Below are 19,903 nucleotides of genomic sequence, written 5' to 3'. Positions count from 1 at the left end.
CTCTCGTCTGTGCTGGCCAAGGATATCTTCCACCACATCTTTCGTCTCTATGACCTACCCCTCCACATTGTGCCTGATTGTGGGGTCCAGTTCACTTCGTGTTTCTGGAGAGCTACATGTAAACTGCTGGATGTCACCCTGGATTTCTCCTCTGCTTACCATCCACAATCCAATGGCCAAGTGGAACGCATCAATCAGGTCCTTACCAGCTTCCTCCGGCACTTCGTCTACGCTCACCATACCGATTGGGTGGAGCTCCTACCATGGGCCGAGTACTCCTATAACAACCATGAGAGCGAATCTTCTTCCAAGTTCCCGTTCTTTGTGGTCTACGGTCAACATCCCCGGATTCCGTTTCGCGTCTCCGCTTCAGTGGGCAACCCTGCCGCTTAGTCTCTGGTCAGTGAATTTTCCCCCATTTGGGAAGACACTAGGTCCGCACTTCTTCAATCCTCCGAGCGGATGAAGAAACATGCTGATAAGAGGCGTCTGGATCCGCCTCAATTCCGTCCGGGGAACAAGGTTTGGCTCTCGTCCAAACACGTTCGCCTCAAAATACCCTCCTATAAGTTGGGTCCACGGTTCATCGGTCCATTTGAAGTCCTCAAGCAAATCAACCCAGTAGCCTCCAAGTTAAAACTCCCGGCCACCTTACGGATTCCCAACTCCTTCCACATATCTCTCCTCAAACCAGTTGTGCTGAATTCTTTTTCCGACAATCCAGGTACCTCCCCAGCTCCGGTCTCCGCTGAGGACGTCTATGAGGTAGAGAACATTCTGGTCACCAAAAGGGTAAGAGGAAAAACCTTTTTTCTGGTGGATTGGAAGGGGTTTGGCCCAGAAGAGAGAACTTGGGAACCCAGGGAGAACATTCACGCCCCGCTTCTCCTTAAAAAATTTCTTTCCGGCCTAAAAATGAGGGTGCCCCAGAGGGGGGGGGGTACTATAGTATCGGCATCTCTGCCCCCTGACAGGCAGAGATGCTGTCCCTCTTACCGCCACGCTCCCTGCCCGGCATCCCCCGGAGCTCCTGCTGCTGCCGGCGAGCGCAGCTTCCCGGGTAATGTGCTTAGGGCACGTGAGCGCTACCCCCTCTTAAAGGGGGCGTGCGCCGTCCTAAGGAGTCCCTGGCCAATGGACGGAGGACCTCTCATATAAAAGGCACCTCCTCCAAAATGGAGGTGCCCGTGCAAGGTTGTAGCTTTGTGTCCTAAACTCTGCTTCATCCTTCAGGTTCCGCTGCTAGCCTGACTACCAGCCCAGTCCACTAGCTTGACTACCAGTCCAGTCCACCAGCCTACCAGTCCAGTCCGCCAGCCTGACTACCAGTCCAGTCCGCCAGCCTGACTTCCAGTCAAGTCCGCCAGCCTGACTTCCAGTCAAGTCCGCCAGTCTGACTTCCAGTCCTGTCCGCCAGCCTGGCTACCAGTCCAGCCCGCCAGCCTGACTCCCTGTCTCCGCCTGCCAAGTGTACTCTCCAGCCCGACAGTCTGTCTACGATCGAAATCCACCAGTCTGTCTATGGGCCTGGCTTGCCTGCCTTCCCGGAGAACGTACCAGTAACCTGCTGTGCCTATCTGTCAGCCTACCTGGAGGCTCCTACTAGTTTCCTGCCGTGCTCATCTGCTGTACCGGTCAGTCCCTCCCTTCTGACACGTGGGAGTCACCTGCTCTCATACAAGGTCTGCCCCAGAGTAGCACCTGGTCCCTCTGCTCAGTCCTTCCCTGGTTAGGGAGTCGATTGAGCAGCCGTACGACCTTGGTCAGTCCGAGTTGATACCTAGTTACGCCCCTCTGGTCCCTCCTTTCACCGCAGCACAGAGGTTCCACCACCCGGATCCGTAACACATTCCCTGCTCCCATGATGCGCGGAGTCCTCTTATATAGCCGATACAGAAGCCGGGAGGTGATTTCAGCATGCAATCTATGGGCAGAGCATGACATAAATGCACTGACTGCACTGATTGGCGTGAATCCCACTTCCTCTACTGTGTTATGTATGGCACAGGACGTTTTCCAGGCAATATTACTTTGAAGCTCCTTCCCTTCATCTTGCAGTCTAAATGTTTAAAATTTATTTTAAGGATCCTCTATATAACAGTTATTCTGTCTTTAGTTTTCATGTGGACTATGATAGTTGGATCATCTTCAGTTTCCCACAGTAATTTGTCAACCAGTTCCACCACATGCTGATCGCTGTCACCAGAGAGACCGAAAATCATTCGGTTGAGGCGCTATCGGCGACAAACTATTGTGTCCGCTTCCTAATTATAGAATCTCTATAACCAAATGACTAACTCTACCTACATTACAGTAGCTCAGCTGTTAGTCTGTCTTTAGGAAAGAACAATCCACTAGGATTGCCATTCCTTAGACTGACACAATTACATCATCATCCATTTTGTCAATTTTGCTTGGAAGACAAATTACAGAAAATAATAGGCCCAGGGTGCAAAGGCAGAAACTCCACACTGGACACAGGAAGGACCAGTAAAATACTAGTTATTTGTTGTTTTTATAAGATGAACTGCAGGCAGGAAATGGGATTTCTGAAACTGGAAAACTCCATTAAGAATCACTCTGAGGAACAGGCATTGCACGTTCAAGAAAATTTCAGCCTAAAAGAACACCGAGGCTCCAACTACCCTGTTCAAAGATACAATTTATTGTTCCTTAGTACAAATATGCTGTAACAGGAAATGACCAGTTCCATTGCCATTCTTGTCTAAGGGAAAAATAAGTGAGTCCAGTGGGTAGTGGTCCCATTTTTGCAGCACCTGCGACAAACTTTGTATGGGCCAATATTCCTGCATTTTTCAAGGCAAAATGCTGTAGCTCGTAAGACCAAAGAAGGTATTAAATGAGTGTATCTATCAAGGGGCCCATTCAGTGCATGAGAGTTGTTTAGATTCTATTTGCTTTTTGATAACAAATGTTTATTTATAATTTCATATATTACTTAAACTATCAGTCAGTGCTTTAAAAGTTGCTTTCCATTTCTCTTCTGTGGCATATGACCTTACTTTGACTGTAACAGTTTGAAAATTGTACAATAATTAAACAAAAAGAAAAAATATGGCCACTTCCCTTTGTGGGTGCTCTGAAGTAGAACAAAAAATTATATTTGATTATTACATTTCCCACACGCTAAGCATGAAAATCTTTTTTTCTGAGGTGTGAAAAATCTGATGTCTAAGAAGATTTGATTTAGATGTAAAACATTTCCCACATTGAGAACATGAAAATGGCTTCTACCCTGTGTGAGTTTTCTGATGGTTATCAAGATCAGATTTCTGAGAACAAAATTTTCCACATTCTGGACACGAATATTATTTCTCCCCAGAGTGAATTCTTTGATGTGTAACAAGATGTGATTTTTTTGCAAAACATTTTCCACATTCTGAACATGAAAATGGCTTCACCCCTGTGTGACTTCTATGATGGTTATCAAGAGTTGATTTAGCTGTAAAACATTTCCCACATTCTAAACATGAAAATAACTTCTCTCCTGTGTGAATTCTCTGATGTGTAACAAGATGTGTTTTCCGAGTAAAACATTTGTCACATTCTGAACATGAAAATGGCTTTTCACCTGTGTGACTTCTCTGATGTGCAGCAAGTTGTGATATCTGATTAAAACATTTCCCACATTCTGAACATGAAAATGGCTTCTCCCCTGTGTGACTTCTCTGATGGTTATGAAGAGTTGATTTAGCTGTAAAACATTTCCCACATTCAGAACATGAAAATGGCTTCTCCCCTGTGTGAATTCTCTCATGTGTAACAAGATTTGATTTTACTGTAAAATTTTTCCCACATTGGGAACATGAAAATGGCTTCTCTCCTGTATGAACTCTCTGATGTGCAACAAGATAATATTTGCTTGGAAAATATTTCCCACATTCTGTACATGAAAATGCATTTTCCCCTGTGTGAATTCTCAGATGTGTAACAAGATTTGTTTTTTGATAAAAACATTTCCCACACACTGAACATGAAAATTGCTTATTTTCTGTGTGAGTTTTCTGATGGTTAGCAAGATCAGATTTCTGAGAATAAAATTTTCCACATTTTGGACACGAATATAACTTTTCTCTGGAGTGAATTCTTTGATGTGTAACAAGATTTGATTTTTTTGCAAAACATTTCCCACATTCTGAACATGAGAATGGCTTCTCTCCTGTGTGACTTCTCTGATGTGTAACAAGATGTATTTTCTGATTAAAACATTTTCCACATTCTGAACATGAAAATGGCTTTTCCCCTGTGTGACTTCTTTGATGTGTAACAAGATTATGTTTCCAATTAAAACATTTCCCACATTCTGAACATGAAAATGTCTTCTTCTTCCCTGTGTGAGTTCTTTGATGTTTACCATTTCTTTGGTTCATTTTATTTTGTTTAAAAGCCTGTGATGAATCAATAGAAAGAACCTGTTGAAAAGGACCAGATGATAGATCTTTGCCGTGAAAGGCTGGAGATATATCTTGGATAATGGCATACTCTTCATATGTATCTGGTGTGATACTACGGTCATCTGGTGAAACATCTGAAAATATCATATGTTCCCTTGAGCTCCTGGTACAGTCATCTGCCAAAAATGAAACCGTTGATATTATTTAATAACAGTGCCTTTTAGGCATATTAATTCTAGTATACATTCAATAACATTTATTGAAGTGTCTATACAATTTGTAGTAAAATTAGATTTTGAAGTGAGTAAGACATTCACTGTAACAAAAGACCTTGAACAACCCCAATTCCATAAACATTGGGAAGCTCCATAACATGTAAAGAAAACAAGAATTATTTGGAAATCTCTTAACCCCTTCACAACAAATGACGTATCTTTGCCATGTTCCGGACTTTGATGCGGGCTCAGTGCTGGAGCCTGCATCTTTCCCCAAACATGACAGCTGATTTAATCAGACTGTTTTTTTGGACTATAAGACGCACCGGTACATAAGACGCACCTAGGTTTTAGCGGAGGAAAATAGAATAAAAATTGAAGCAAAAAATGTGGTCATGATGCACTGTTATGGGAGGTGGGGGATCTTCTGCTGACACTGTTATAGGGGTAATGTCCACCAATTCTGTGCTAATATCTCCCATCCTGGTATATACAGGGGGGGTCCAAAAGTAGGAGGACAGAAAGTGTAATAAGGTTATGAAGCGGAGATTTATCAAACATGGTATAAAGTGAAACTGGCTCAGTTGCCCATAGCAACCAATCAGATTCCACTTTTCATTCCTCACAGACTCTTTGGAAAATGAAAGGTGGAATCTGATTGGTTGCTAAGGGCAACTGAGCCAGTTTCACAGATCTAGTTTTCACAGATAGATCTCCCCCAAATCTGTTTTCTTTTCAGATAATTCAGATAACACATAATGGCAAATAATTTAAATACAGATCAAAGAAAATGTATTGGAAATCTCAAAATGCTGAAACCGTTAGAGCAAATTGGGTTGAAACATTTGGTACTCAAGCCCCAAAGAAACAAACCATTTACCGCATTCATGACAAATTCAATGCCACTCAATCCTTAATGCTCCAAAAACTGGTCGACCCAAAACAGTCTGTACAGAAGATAATAAACAACTTGTTGCTGAAACATTTGTTCAGAGTCCAAAAAAGTCCACCAGAAGAGCCTCTTTGGAATTGGGAATTTCACGAGCTTCTATTATGTGAATCCTGAAATCTATTGGGTGGAAACCTTATCGTCCATGTCTAATTCATGGTTTATTGGAGGATTATGCAGACAAGCAGCTGCTATTTAGTGTTTGATAAATCTCCCCCTTCATAACCTTATTACACTTTCTGTCCACCTACTTTTGGACCACCCTGTATACTGTATGTCCTCCTCCTGGTATGTACAGACCCCACATCCTGATATATACGATCCCCATCCTGTTATATATGTGCCCATCTTGGTATACATGCCCCCCCCATCCTGGTATATATGGAACCCCATCCTGGTATACATGGAACCCAACCACATCCTGGTATACATAAAAAATAAACAATTCTACTCACCTTCCCTCTCCTCCCTCGCAGCGCTGCGTCCTGTTCTGATGACAGCAGCTGATTTCAGCATGTAAGCAGCGCATGATGTCACTGCCATGCGCGCCCACACGCCAAGGTCATTTGCCAAAATATTCACGGCTCCCCCCGCCTGGGACTATGGGAGTGGAGAACAGTGAATATTTATTTTCCTTAATAGCGGGCACACTGTTAGTCACAGCCAACGGCTTCTGCAACAGCTGGGCAATCACATGTGCCCACTATTAAGGAAAATGAATATTCACTGCTCTCCACTCCCATAGTCCCGCCCACCTCAGTGCATAGAAGTGAGCGGGACTATGGGCATGAGGAACAGCGAATATTCATTCTCTATAATAGCTGGCACAAGTGATCGCCCAGACGCTGTAGGAGCCGGCGGCTGAGGCTAACCGTGTACCCACTTTTAAAGAAAATGAATATTCACTGCTTCACATGCCCATAGTTCCTCGCACCTCTAGGCGCCGGCTTCAGTGCATTGAGGTGGGCCAAATTATGGGCGTGGGGAGCAGTGAATATTAATTTTCCTTAATAGTGGGCACATGTGATCGCCCGGAAGCCGGCAGCTGAGACTAACAGTGTGCTCGCTATTAAAGAAATCAAATATTCATTATTCTCCACTCCCATAGTCCCAGGCGTGGGACTCTTTAACAGAGGCACACCTATCAGCAGCAGCCGCCAGCTCCTGCCTCCCTTGACCCAATCCTCCACGACTGCAGCTCACCCCCCCTTGAAATCCACAGCCACAAGTGGTAAGCTACATCCGGACAATAACACGCATCACCCACTTTACTCCAAAATTTTGGAGCAAAAAAGTGTGTCATAGTCCTAAAAATATGGTATTTGGTATCACTGCATTCAGAAATGTCCGACCTATCAAGTCAATTAATCTGATCAGCAAACAGCAAAACAAGAATAAAAATCAATTCTCCAGAAATAATTTTTGTTTTGTCTGCCACAGTATTGCAATAAAAATGCAATAAGAGGCGATCAAAACATTATCTCTACTCCAAAATGGTAACAATAAAAACATCAACTCACGGTGCAAAAAAATAAACCATCACTCAGCCCCAGATCCCGAAAAATGGAATGCTACGGATCTCAGAAAATTGCGATAAAAGCAAAAACTTTTTTTTAATACAAATTTCAGAATTTTTTTTCACTTTGGTATCTGCTCACTCATACTGATCTGGGGAATCATATTGCCAGATCAATTTTACCATATAGTGAAATTGGTAAATAAAAAAAATAAAAAAATAATGGAATTGCACTTTATTTGCAATTTCACTGCATTTGGAATTTTCCCATTTTACAGTACACTATATAGTAAAATCAATGGTGTCATTCAAAAGTATACTTATCCCGCAAAAAACAAGCCCTCATAAGCTATATTGACAGAAACATAAAAAAAATCATTGCTCTTGGAAGAAGGGGAGGGAAAAACGAAAACGAAAAAAAAACAGAAAAAGGCCCGGGGTGAAGAGGTTAAAGTCATATTTTCTTCACAACAGAACATAAAACACACATCAAAAGTTGAAAGGTAGACTTTCTCCATTTTATTTAAAAAGTTAACCCCTTTAGAAATTTATGGCAGCAATACATCTCAACAAAGTTGAGACAGGGTTAACAAAAGTCAGGAAAAGTAAGTGATACTAATGAAAAAAAGCTTGAGGGTCAATATTCAACTAAGTCTGGTGATTGTACAGTATATAAAAATATTATGCTAGAGGGGCAGAGTCTCTCAGAAGCAAAGATTGTCAGAGGTTCAACAACCTGGGATCAACCGTGTCTACAAATTAGAGAACAATTTCTCAAAAATGTTCCTCAATGTAGAATTGCAAATATTTTGAATATTCCACTATCTGCAGCATATAACATTATCAAAAAGATTCAGCGATTCTGGACACATCCATGTGCACAAAATTAGATGCTAGTAATCTAATGTCCCTCAGGCGGCACTGCATTAAAAGCTGTCAGGACTTGGTTGTGCAAATCACTGGGTGGGCTCAGGAACACTTCAGAAAAAAACAAAGAACTGTGAATACAGTTCACCATGGAATCCAGAAATGCAAGTTACAGCTTTGTCATGCAAGTTAGAAGACCTATATCAACACAATCCTGAAATGTTGCTATTTTCTCTGGGCCAAAGCTCATTTAACATGGACTGAGGTAAAATGTAAAACTGTCCCGTGATCGGATTAAAATTCTTTATGGAAACCATGGACACTGTGTTCTGCGGATTCAAATGCAAAGGGACCACTCAACTTATCAGCACACAGTTCCTGCATCTCTAATGGTAATGGTTTGCATTAATGTCACACCTGTAGGCCTACTGTCACACGATCAGGGCTTAACTAGAAGGGATTGAAGTATCACAGGGAGCGGTGTTAGGGTTCACGTACCGCAGGGAGTAGTGTCAGGTTTCAGGTATCGCAGGGAGCAGAGTCAGGGTCCAGGTATTGCAGGGAGCAGAGTCAGGATTTAGGTACTGCCAAAGCGGCTTCAGGATACAGGGTTACACAACACGGTTTTGTAGAACAAGGTCCAGAGTAAACACAGTACGGGATACAGGGACCTGAAAACACACTAGCTGCACAAAACTACAGAATGGAGAATGCTACTCAGGCACCTCCCTACTAGGGAGCGTGCTTTTATATACTTGATGCCTCCCAGCTATTAGCTGAGGGCTTTCCAACGTGCGCACTCTGCCCCTTTAATAATGGGGGAGCGAGTGCACTAGGCGCGTCGCCGGGAGACCTGCGTAGCATGCGCAGGCCCAGGAGATACACGGCAGGAAAAAAGAAACTGTTGTGCTGCAGGGGGGGGTGAGTAAATCGGCATCCCTGTCGGGATTAGGGGAGAGTACATGCAAGGACGAAAGCTAGCGTAACAATTAGTGCCTGTGGCATGGGCAGATTGCACATCTTGAAAGGCACTCTCAATGCTGAGCATTGGGGTTTGCTCACACTTGCGTATAAATCAGACGATTGCAATTCAATAAAAAAAAAATCTGATTGCTCTTGGACCAATGTTTTTCAATGAGGCCGTTCAGATCCGCATATTTTTTCTCAGCTGTATTAGGCATGAGGAAAAAATCTCAGCATGCAGAGATTTCACTCCGAAATTGGACAGTGCGAGAAAAAAATGCATGCCATACGGATCGTCAGTATGACATCTGATTTTTATGGATATATTACAATTCTGTAGCATCGAAAACTGTAAATGGTCCTGTAAAAGATCATTAGTTGCTGAGTGAAAAAAATGGATTGCATATGGACAGCATACACATGACAAGTGGGAAAAAATCGTCCCACTCTTCTGGATGAGAATGGTACCGATACACAAGTGTGAGTGAGCCCTCATATAGAGGTTTTAGAAAAATATATAGTGTTAGCCAGTGAAGGGAATCATATACGAGGGCCGGTATGTGTCCCCTAGGATGCGCTTAGAGGCATTGAACCCGCTGGAGTGCATTGCAATCACAGCCACATCTGTGGTTGCAGAGCAAAATGAAAAAAAAAGCGAGGACTTGTTCAAGCTGTTTGACCAAGTCAGATTTAAGAAAACCTGACATGGGCTTTTATTTTTGGAGAGGTCTATAGGATTGGTAGTGGGATGGACCTTTCCCTCCACTCTGAGTTTTGGGAGTAGCTCATGTCCATGAAACACAATTAAACTTTCAGCTGAGCTTTCGGTGTGTCAGTGTTTCAGAGCAGGAGGCTCTGTGCAATACAGGCCTGTGTGAGGTGAACACAGAGCTGAGGAAGGCAGAGCTTCTGACACACTCAAGAGTGATACGTTGGTTCAGTCGCCCACGGCAACAAGTTTTGATACAGACTGTTTGGATAACAGAGGGTAACATTTGCCTTTACTTTGTGAGTTTTGAAAATAAAGACTTTTGAGTTGGACTAATCTGAGTCACTGCCTCTTTACCGCACTGTGTGAATAACGCTACATTACAACAGTCTTGGCCAAAAGTGGTGGCACCCTTGAAATTGTTCCGGAAAATTAAGTATTTCTCCCAGAAAATTATTGCAATTACAAAGGTTTTGTTATAAAGTTGTTTATTTCCTTTGTGTGATTTGAAACAACACAAAACAGACAAAAAAAAGACAAATTGGACATCATTTCCCACAAAACCCCAAAAATGGGTTGGACAAATTTTTTGATACTGTACCAAAAATTTTGGGTAAACAACTTTGTTACAGGCATGTGGTACTTGTTCAAACTCACCTGTGGAAAGTAAGAGATGTGGGCAATATGAAAATCACACCTGAAACTAAATAAAAAGGGGAGACGTTGATACAATCTTCGCATTGTGTGTCTGTGTGTGCCACATTAACCTTGGAGAACAGAAAGAGGAGAAGAGAACTGTCTGAGGGACTTAAGAACCAAAATTGTTGAACACAATCAACAATCTCAAGGTCACAAGTCCATCTCCAGAGATCTTGATGCTCCTTTGTCCACGATACGCAACAAAATCAAGATGTTTACAACCCATGGCACTGTAGTTAACCTCCCTGGACAAAGAAGGCAGAGAAAAATTGATGAAAGGTTGCAACGCAGGATAGTCTGGATGGTTAATAAGCAGACCCAAACAAGTTTCAACTAAATTCAAGCTGTCCTGCAGATTCAGGGTGCATCAGTGTCAGAGCAAACTATCTTTCAACATTTGAATGAAATTAAAGATATAGCAGGAGACCCAGGAGAACCCCACTACTGACACAGACATAAAAATCTAGACTGCAGTTTGCCAAAATGTATATGAGGAAACCAAAATCCTTCTGGGAAAGTGTCTTGTGGGCAGGTGAGACCAAGATAGAGCTTTTTGGTAAAGCACATCATTCTACTGTTTACCAAAAATGGAATGAGGTCTACAAAGAAAACAACACCTTAATTACAGTCAAATATAATGGAGGTTCAGAGATGTTTTGGGGTTGTTTTGTTGCCTCTGGCACTAGCATCATGAAATCTTTGCAAGGCATCATGAAATTTGAAGATTACCAAAGGCTTTTGGGTTGCAATGTAGTGCCCACTGTCAGAAAGTTGGGTTTGCATCCAAGGTCATGGGTCTTCCAGCAGGACAATGACCCCAAACATACTTCAAGAAGCGCCCAGAAATGGATGGAAACAAAGCGCTAGAGAGTTCTGAAGCGACCACCAATGAGTCCAGATCTAAACCGCATTGAACACCTGTGGAGAGATCTTAAAATTGCTGTGGGGAGAAGGCGCCTTCAAATATGAGAGACCTGGAGCATTTTGCAAAAGAAAAGTGGTCCAAAATTCCAGCTGAGAGGTGTAAGAAGCTTGATGGTTACAGGAAGCAGTTGATTGAAGTTATTTATTCCAAAGTGTTAGCAACCAAATATTAAGTTGAGAGTGCCAACAATTTTGTACGACCCATTTTTAGGGTTTTGTGTGAAATTACGTTGAAGTTTCCTTTTTTTTATTAGTTTTTTTGTGTTGTTTCAATAAACACAAATGAAATAAACATGTGTACAACAAATCATGTGTAAGTGCAATAAATTTCTTGGAGAAATACTTTAATTTCTAGAACAATATCAAGGATGCCAACACTTTTGGCCATGACTTTATGCTCCATGCACACATCATCAATTTCAGGGGAGGCTTGCATATTTCAGCAAGACAATGCTAAATCACATACTGCATCCATCACAGCAACATGGATTCACAGAAGAAGAGTTCAGGTGATGAACTGGTCGTGTGAACACTAGTCCTTTCACCAGTACAAAATATTTGGTGTATTGTGAAACAAAAAATCCAGGAAGGAGGACTCCGGAGTGTTGAACAGCTAGAATTCTAAATCAGCCAAGATTGGGATAACATTTCTCTACCAAAACTCCTTCACTTCCTAGACTTTTACAGACAGTGGTAGGCACAGCCCTGGCCCAACGTTTTTGAGATGTGTTCCTGCCATCAATTTCTAAACGAGTAAATTTTTTACAAATGAAATGGAAAATTATTTCAATTTTTGATCTGTTTTCTATGTTTTGTTATGAAGAATATGTGCCTATAAGAGATTTTCCAATCATTGCATTCTTGTTTTCTTTACATCTTACACAGTGTGCCAACTTATTTGGAATTGGGGTCATACTATTGCTTAAAATGAACTTAGTTTGCTTGCGACTTACTTCCTGGTTCATTCCATGCTTAGATGTCCATCTGCCTGACTATTGGCTATGACACAACTCAATCTTTTGACCTAGTTATTGTCATAAGCTGAAACCTGCCAGTCAAAGTCTAGTTCCTGGGATGATCTGGAGACTCCCTGCAATGAAGTCTAAATCATTGTTAAATGGTGAATATCAGAAATCCATTGGACCCATTGTCTGCACCTAGTTCCATGCGCTTTTTCACAACTTGGACTGATTGCAATTTGTCATGGACCAAGTTGATGGATTCTCTCAGCTTTGAATATAACACCATCTACAGTACATAATATCATCAAAAGATTCAGAGATCCTGGAGAAATCCATTCACACCGGGAACAAGGCCGTCGGTCAGTATTGGGATTTTCATGATCTACGGTTCCTATGGCAGCACTGCATTAAAAATAGACATGATTCTGTTGAGCAAATCACTGTTTGGGATCAGGGATACTTCCAGAAATCATTGTCTGTGCACACAGGTGGCCATGCAATCCACAAATGCAAGTAGCATGAATTGACCAAACAAATTCAGACTTTGCTAATTTCCTTTTAATGCTAAAGCTTTAGCTCCTTTATCTAAAGCCGAGGATAAATTTATCTAATCAACTTTCTGGAGACTACCAATACATTTGTGCTTTTCTGTCAACGTTGTTAAGGATATTTCAATTAACAACATAGGGCGTATTAATACGTATCTGTGCCCTGGGCCTTATGGACCAGATACGTATTTATACGCCCTATCTTTAATGCGGCACCGTGACCAAAGTCACGGTGATAGCATTAAAATTCCGGTGCCATCTTACCTTAGGGTAGATGGCGCCGGCATCTCGGGGGGTGTCGCCGCCCCTTCACACCCACGATCGCTGTGATTGGCTGTTCAATTCTGAACAGCCAATCACAGCATTTCTCACTGTTTCCGGTAATCAGATTGCCGGAAACAGTGATGTGCAGCCTAAGATCGGTGCTCCTAAGAGCACCGATCCTAGGCTGTTGCCTAGTAACCCCAGCCCTCTCCCCAAACTGCTAGGATCGGTGCGATCGCCGATCAAATCGATCGCACCGATCACAGCGGAACCAGGCAGTAACAGGGCAGTCACGGGGCGGTGACCGGCTTGTGACCTGCCTGTCACCTCCCCATGACCCCTTGTGATGTCATAGATTCCCCAGTCAGCCCCCAGCCAGCTCTGATTGGAGCGATCGATGATGACATCGATCGCTCCAATCTGAGTACCTGAACACAGGTGACAGGGCGGTCACAGGGCGGTGACCGGCTTGTGACCTGCCTATCACCTCCCTGTGACCCCCTGTGATGCGTGCCCAGGCCCCAGCCATCTCTGATTGGTACGATGATGACATCGATCGCACCAATCAGAGTACCTGACCGGGAGGTGACCGGCCTGTGACCTGCCTGTCACCACCCTGTCACCCCCCTGTGACCGCCCTGCAGATCCTCACACTTGGTGAGGATTTATACAGAGCGGTTACGTCTGATCTGTGCTGTGCTGGGCCTTGCAGTGCCACAGAATCTTCTGCTACACTACAAGACCTTTCTCCTACCTGCTCCAGTCGCTGCTGCTGCTCCGGCATCCTGCTGCAGTCTCCAGGTTGCTGGGTCTCCAGCTTCAGCGTCCTGCTGCTGTCTCCAGGGTCCTGGGTCTCCAGCTCCTTATCCTGCTGCTGCGGATCCTGCTCCAGAGCCTCTTCCAGAACCTGCTGCTGATCCTGCCGAAAGAAGAACAGAGAAGACTTTGGTAAGTCCATCTCTGTTCTCCCCTCATCCACCCCTCTCCCCCCTCCTCCTTTTACCCCCAATCTCCGTCCCCCCCCAGGTTTTTTTTTTCGTGCGTCCTGCAGCGGCCGAGCGCTGAGCAGTGTCTACGTCACTGATCAACGTCCGTGCTCGCTGCTTTTCAGGACTTTTTCTTGTCCCTGTCAATTCTCCCCCACACACACACCTTTGCACCACATCCGCGCACACACTCAGCAGCTTCCGAGAGTTGATTGGTGACATAGTTCACCGATCCGCACTCGTGCTCGCTGTTTGCACCACCTACGGTAGTTCCTTTTTTTCACTTTTTTTTTTCTGAAAAAAAAAGTTCACACCAAGCACACTGACACACACACACTCTAAATAAAGTACTGACACACACGCACCACATACACGAGAAAAAAAAAATGTCCGGCTCATCCCAAACTCGCTATTCAGCGGAGGAGGCATACGCTATTGTTGCCTCCGACACTGAGACTGACAGCGAGGGCGAGGATCCCACATTTCTTTGCTTTTCCGACGCCTCATCGTCCTCCTCTTCTTCCTCCCCTTCCTCCTCAAGTGCTGCTGGACCACCCCGCAGTCGTCGCTAGAGAGAAGATGTTCCAGCGCCCCCCACTACTGATCCCGTATGGACCTTGCCCCCCGAAAATTTTGAGCCACTGATTCCTGATTTTGTGGCGGAATCAGGAATCAAGTTTGACACCACAAGCCTCACAGAAATAGACTTTTTCAAAGTCTTTTTCTCTGAGGATTTTAAAAACCTCATGGTGGGCCAAACTAATTTGTGTGCTCATAAATTTTTGGAACAAAACCCCTCTTCATCATTTTCTAACTGGTCTCCTGTAGACGCAGAAGAAATGATGAAGTTATGGGGCCTGGTCCTTCATATGGGGATCCTGAAAAAAACAGAGGTTCGGCAATACTGGAGTGTTGACGTTTTGTATAACACTCCAGTGTTCCGAATGGTGATGATCCGGAAACGTTTTGAGGCCATCCACAAGTTCTTGCATTACCAAGATAATGCAAGGTGTCCTGCACACGATGACCTGAACTTTAATCGTCTTTTCAAAGTTCGGCCGGTCATCGAGCATTTCAACAACAAGTTTGGTGAAGTGTACGTGCCCCAAAGGGACATCTGCGTGGATGAGTCCTTAATTGCTTTCAAGGGGCGGCTTGGATTCCGGCAGTACCTGCCCAGTAAAAGGTCCAGGTATGGGATCAATCTGTATAAACTTTGTGAGAGTACCTCAGGGTACACTCACAAGTTTAGAGTTTATGAAGGGAAGGACTCTCGGATTGAACCCCCTGAATTCCCCCCTGTTCTGGGAGTGAGTGGGAAAATTGTGTGGGACTTGGTGCACCCACTGCTGGATAAAAGTTATCACCTGTACGTGGATAACTTTTATACAAGTATCCCGTTCTTCAATAAAAATATGTTTTTTTTCCACTTTTTCATTTTTACGAATCAATTTGTGAAGCACCTGGGGGTTCCAAGTGCTCACTATGCATCTAGACAGGTGCCTTGGGAGGGGGTCTAGTTTCCAAAATGGGGTCACTTGTGGGGGAGCTCCAATGTTTAGGCACACAGGGGCTCTCCAAACGCAACATGGCGTCCGCTAATTATTCAAGCAAATTTTACAATCAAAAAGTCAAATGGCGCTCCTTCCTGTTATGTTCTGCTACCAGAGCTAAGGAAAGAGAGGAGATCTGTCCCTACGATAGAACTCAGCTAAATCCCTACGATGTAACAGGGGACCTGATCCTGCGATCAGACCTGCTAAAGTCCTAAGCTAGTCTGTACGGAGACCTATAGATGTGGGGAAGGAATCCCTACAAGTACTAAGGACTGGGAGGAATATGGGACACCTCCTAACAGAAATAGTAGCAGACAGACGAACAAACAAAATATATAGAACATAGAGGTCAGTAGACCAAGCAAACTAACAGAGCAAGACACAGAGCACAGGCTAGCTAGAAAGTAGATATACAATGAAGTCCAGCAAAGCCAGAAGGGCGGAGCAGGATTAAATAGGCCAACAAGGTCATGAGACCAGCAAAGGAAAAAAAACCTAAGAGCAAGGTTCTAACAGTACCCCCGCTTCTAAGAGGATCCTCCGGATCCCCTAGGACCAGGCTTATCAGGAAATCTCCTGTGAAACGCTCTGATAAGTCTGGACGCGGAAACATCATCCGACCTCACCCAAGAGTTATCCTCGGGACCGAAACCTTTCCAGGCCACAAGATACTGCAAACTACCTCTATACCGTCTAGAGTTAAGGATGCGAGAAATTTCATATTCCCCGTCCTCCACCACCGGAGGAACAGAGGCAGAGGCGTCACAATCCGATACAACAGCTTTTTTCAACAGAGAGACATGAAATACCGGATTAATTCTCCAGGAGGTAGGAACCTCCAACCTAACAGCAGATTGGTTGACAACCTGAAGCACCTTAAAGGGCCCTACAAACTTGGGACCCAATTTCTTTGAAGGAATCCTCAACCGCAGATTCCTAGAGGACAACCAAACCATGTCACCAACAGCGAACAAAACCTCCTGTCGTTTCCTATCAAAGTAGTCTTTAGATTTTCTGTTGGCCTCCTGAAGATTACCACGCACATCCGTCCAAACTCTCTCCAAATCACCGGAAAAATTCTCCTCCTCAGGCACGGCAGATCTCAACTTGGAGAACGACCCAAACGACGGATGTCTCCCAGAACAACAAAAAAAAGGCGAACAACCAGCAGAAGAAGATGTATGATTGTTCAGAGCAAATTCAGCAAGTGGCAGAAACTCAGACCACCCCTCTTGATTGTCTGCCACAAAACAACGCAAGAACTGCTCAACATCCTGGTTTTTCCTTTCTGTCTGGCCATTAGATTCAGGATGATATCCGGACGAGAACGACAAATGAACTCCCAACCTATCACAAAAGGCACGCCAAAAACGAGCCACGAACTGAGGACCCCTATCAGAAACAATGTCAGTAGGAACGCCATGAAGTCTGACAATTTCCTTGACAAAGGCCTTAGCGAGAGTTTTAGCGCAGGGCAGTTTGACGAAAGGAACCAAGTGACACATCTTGCTAAAACGGTCCACGACCACCCAGATGACAGTAAAACCCTCAGAGGGGGGAAGGTCAGTTATAAAGTCCATAGCCAAATGTGTCCAAGGAGCACTGGGAACCTCCAAAGGACAAAGCAACCCCGCAGCAGGAGTATGTGAGGACTTAGATCTAGCACATATAGTACATTGACGCACCCACTTAATGACTTCCTTCTGCCATCCAGGCCACCAAAAACTGCGACCCACCAGTCTCTTGGTCTCAGAGATTCCGGGATGACCTGCCAACCGAGATTCGTGACACTCAACAAACAAATCTCTCCTAAAGGTCCCAGGCACAAACAACCTCCCATGAGGAGTGTTAGAAGGGGCATTCTCCTGTGCTTTAAGAATCTCATTTTCCAAAACGGAGTCCAAAGCAGCTATCACAACACCTTCTTGTAAAATGTTCTCCTCTTTCTCAGCACCGACAATGGGAGAAAAACTGCGAGACAAGGCATCCGCCTTAACATTCTTAGTACCAGGGATGTAAGTAACGGAGAAATTAAACCGCGAGAAAAACAGTGCCCACCTAGCCTGACGGGCATTCAGGCGCTTGGCAGCATCAAGATATATCAGATTTTTATGATCCGTAAGAACCTGAACGGGAAATTCCGCACCTTCCAAGAAGTGGCGCCAGTGTTCAAATGCGAGTTTAATAGCCAATAATTCCCGATTACCAATATCGTAATTCAGTTCAGTCTCCGAAAATTTTTTTGCAAAAAAAGGCACAGGGATGTAATCCATCCCCGTTATCCTGAGACAATACTGCGCCAACCCCCACAGAGGAAGCATCAACCTCAACCAAAAACGGCCTAGTAACATCAGGCTGCATAAGGATGGGAGCAGAGGTGAACCTCTCCTTGAGATACACAAAAGCTTCAATGGCCTCAGAAGACCACTGAACCGCATCAGCACCTTTCCTGGTGAGATCAGTCAGAGGTTTGACAATACTAGAAAATTTTTTTATGAATTTTCTGTAGTAATTGGCGAAACCCAAAAACCTCTGTATCGATTTCAAACCAATAGGCCTAGGCCATTCCTGCACAGCCTGAACCTTAACCGATCCATCTCAAAACCTTTGCTGGAGATAATGTAGCCCAAAAAACTAATTCTCTGTACAGCGAACTCACATTTCTCCAGCTTAGCAAAAAGCGAATTGTCCATTAATAACTGTAATACCTCACGCACGCTCCGCCAATGACACTCCAGATCCGGCGAATAAATCAAAATGTCATCCAAATACACAACCACATTTTTGCCGATCAAAGGTCTAAGGATGTCATTAATCAGATTCTGAAAAAATGCAGGAGCATTAGTAAGACCAAAAGGCATAACCAGATTCTCAAAATGACCCACAGGAGTGTTAAAAGCAGTCTTCCATTCGTCACCCTCCTTCATGCGCAACAGATTGTATGCCCCCTTAAGGTCAATTTTAGAGAACCACTTGGCCCCCATTAACTGGTTAAACAGATCAGGAATCAATGGCAGTGGGTAAGGATTGCATACAGTAATTTTGTTAATCTCACGAAAATCCAGACAAGGACGTAAACCGCCGTCCTTTTTTTTTACAAAAAAAAATCCAACCGCCACAGGAGACTTAGAGGGCCTAATGTGACCGGCGGCCAAACTTGTCTGTATGTATTCCTCCAAAGCCTTCCTCTCAGGAATAGTAAGGTTAAATAAACGACTTTTAGGAAGAGTCGCTCCAGGGACAAATTCAATAGAACAATCATAGTCTCTATGGGGAGGCAAAACCTGCGAATCCTTCTCAGAAAAAACTCTCCAAAAATCCTGAATAGGAACAGGCAATTCTCCCCTATCCAAAGCTGCAATACGCCCGTTACAACACTTGTCATAACATTTATGGCTCCAGGATTTAATTTCACTGGTAGACCAATCCAGTACAGGATTGTGAAATTTTAACCAGGGCAATCCCAATATTACTGGAGAAGGCAAGTTATTCAACACTACCAAATCCAATTTCTCATGGTGAACACCATTAATAGTGAGAGGAAATTCACAGACCTTGAGAGTAATATTCTTCAAAGGGGAACCATCCACAGAAACCACAGCAATGGGGGATGATAAAGGTTCAGGTTTTAAATTGAGTCTTTCCATGAATCCCCCATCAATTACATTCAAAGTAGACCCACAATCAACAAACACCCGAAATTCCATTAATTCTTTCTGAGCAATCGTGGAAGCAGCTAAAAATATACCCTTGGAATTTAAACAGGCAATACGGGCGTGACTGACCATTTTTTTTTTCTTTCTTCATACGAAGCTCACAGCCTTTAATCAAATGACCAGATTTTCCGCAATAGAAACACAAGCCTTCAGAAAATCGACGGTCTTTTTCTTGAGAGCGAGGTGCCACCGATCCAATCTCCATCGGTTCACCACTGTTAGTACACACATTCTCATAACCAGAAACTGACATAGCAGAGGATTTGCTCTCATTAACCCTTGCACGCAGTCTTCTATCCACCCGTATAGCTAATTGCATAGCCTGTTGCAAATCTTCAGGTGTAGGATAAGCAATTAGCAGGTCTTTAACCCTTTCACTGAGCCCAGCAAGAAATAGACTTTTCAGAGCAGAATCGTTCCACCCTGTTTGAGTAGACCAACGACGGAAATGAGTACAATATTTTTCCACATTACCTGATCCCTGTTTTAAACGTCTCAACTCAGTCTCAGCTGATGCGACACGGTCAGGATCATCATATAATAGTCCCAAAGCAGAAAAAAAACTATCCACTGATCTGAAGCATGTATCACTAGGTTGCAAAGAAAAGGCCCAC

At 43.8% G+C, this 19,903-nt stretch overlaps 1 protein-coding gene across 1 annotated transcript in view; it reads right to left on the bottom strand.

Annotated features, from left to right (window-relative positions):
- Positions 1 to 2,694: 2,694 nt before the first annotated feature.
- LOC141272086 (uncharacterized) overlaps positions 2,695 to 19,903 on the bottom strand; it is a 61,941-nt gene continuing 44,732 nt past the window's right edge. The window contains exon 7 of the mRNA XM_073682392.1: positions 2,695 to 4,591. Coding sequence (XP_073538493.1) covers positions 3,330 to 4,591 — 1,262 coding nt within the window. The 3' untranslated portion in view covers positions 2,695 to 3,329. The remainder of the gene's footprint in view (positions 4,592 to 19,903) is intronic.

This window comes from Phyllobates terribilis, unplaced genomic scaffold (assembly GCF_046119375.1).
Source record: "Phyllobates terribilis strain yellow unplaced genomic scaffold, ASM4611937v1 Scaffold_5__5_contigs__length_657084704, whole genome shotgun sequence".
Lineage (NCBI taxonomy): Eukaryota > Metazoa > Chordata > Amphibia > Anura > Dendrobatidae > Phyllobates > Phyllobates terribilis.
The sequence above is the reverse complement of the archived record's forward strand: the minus strand, read 5'-3'. Positions and strand labels throughout refer to the sequence as shown.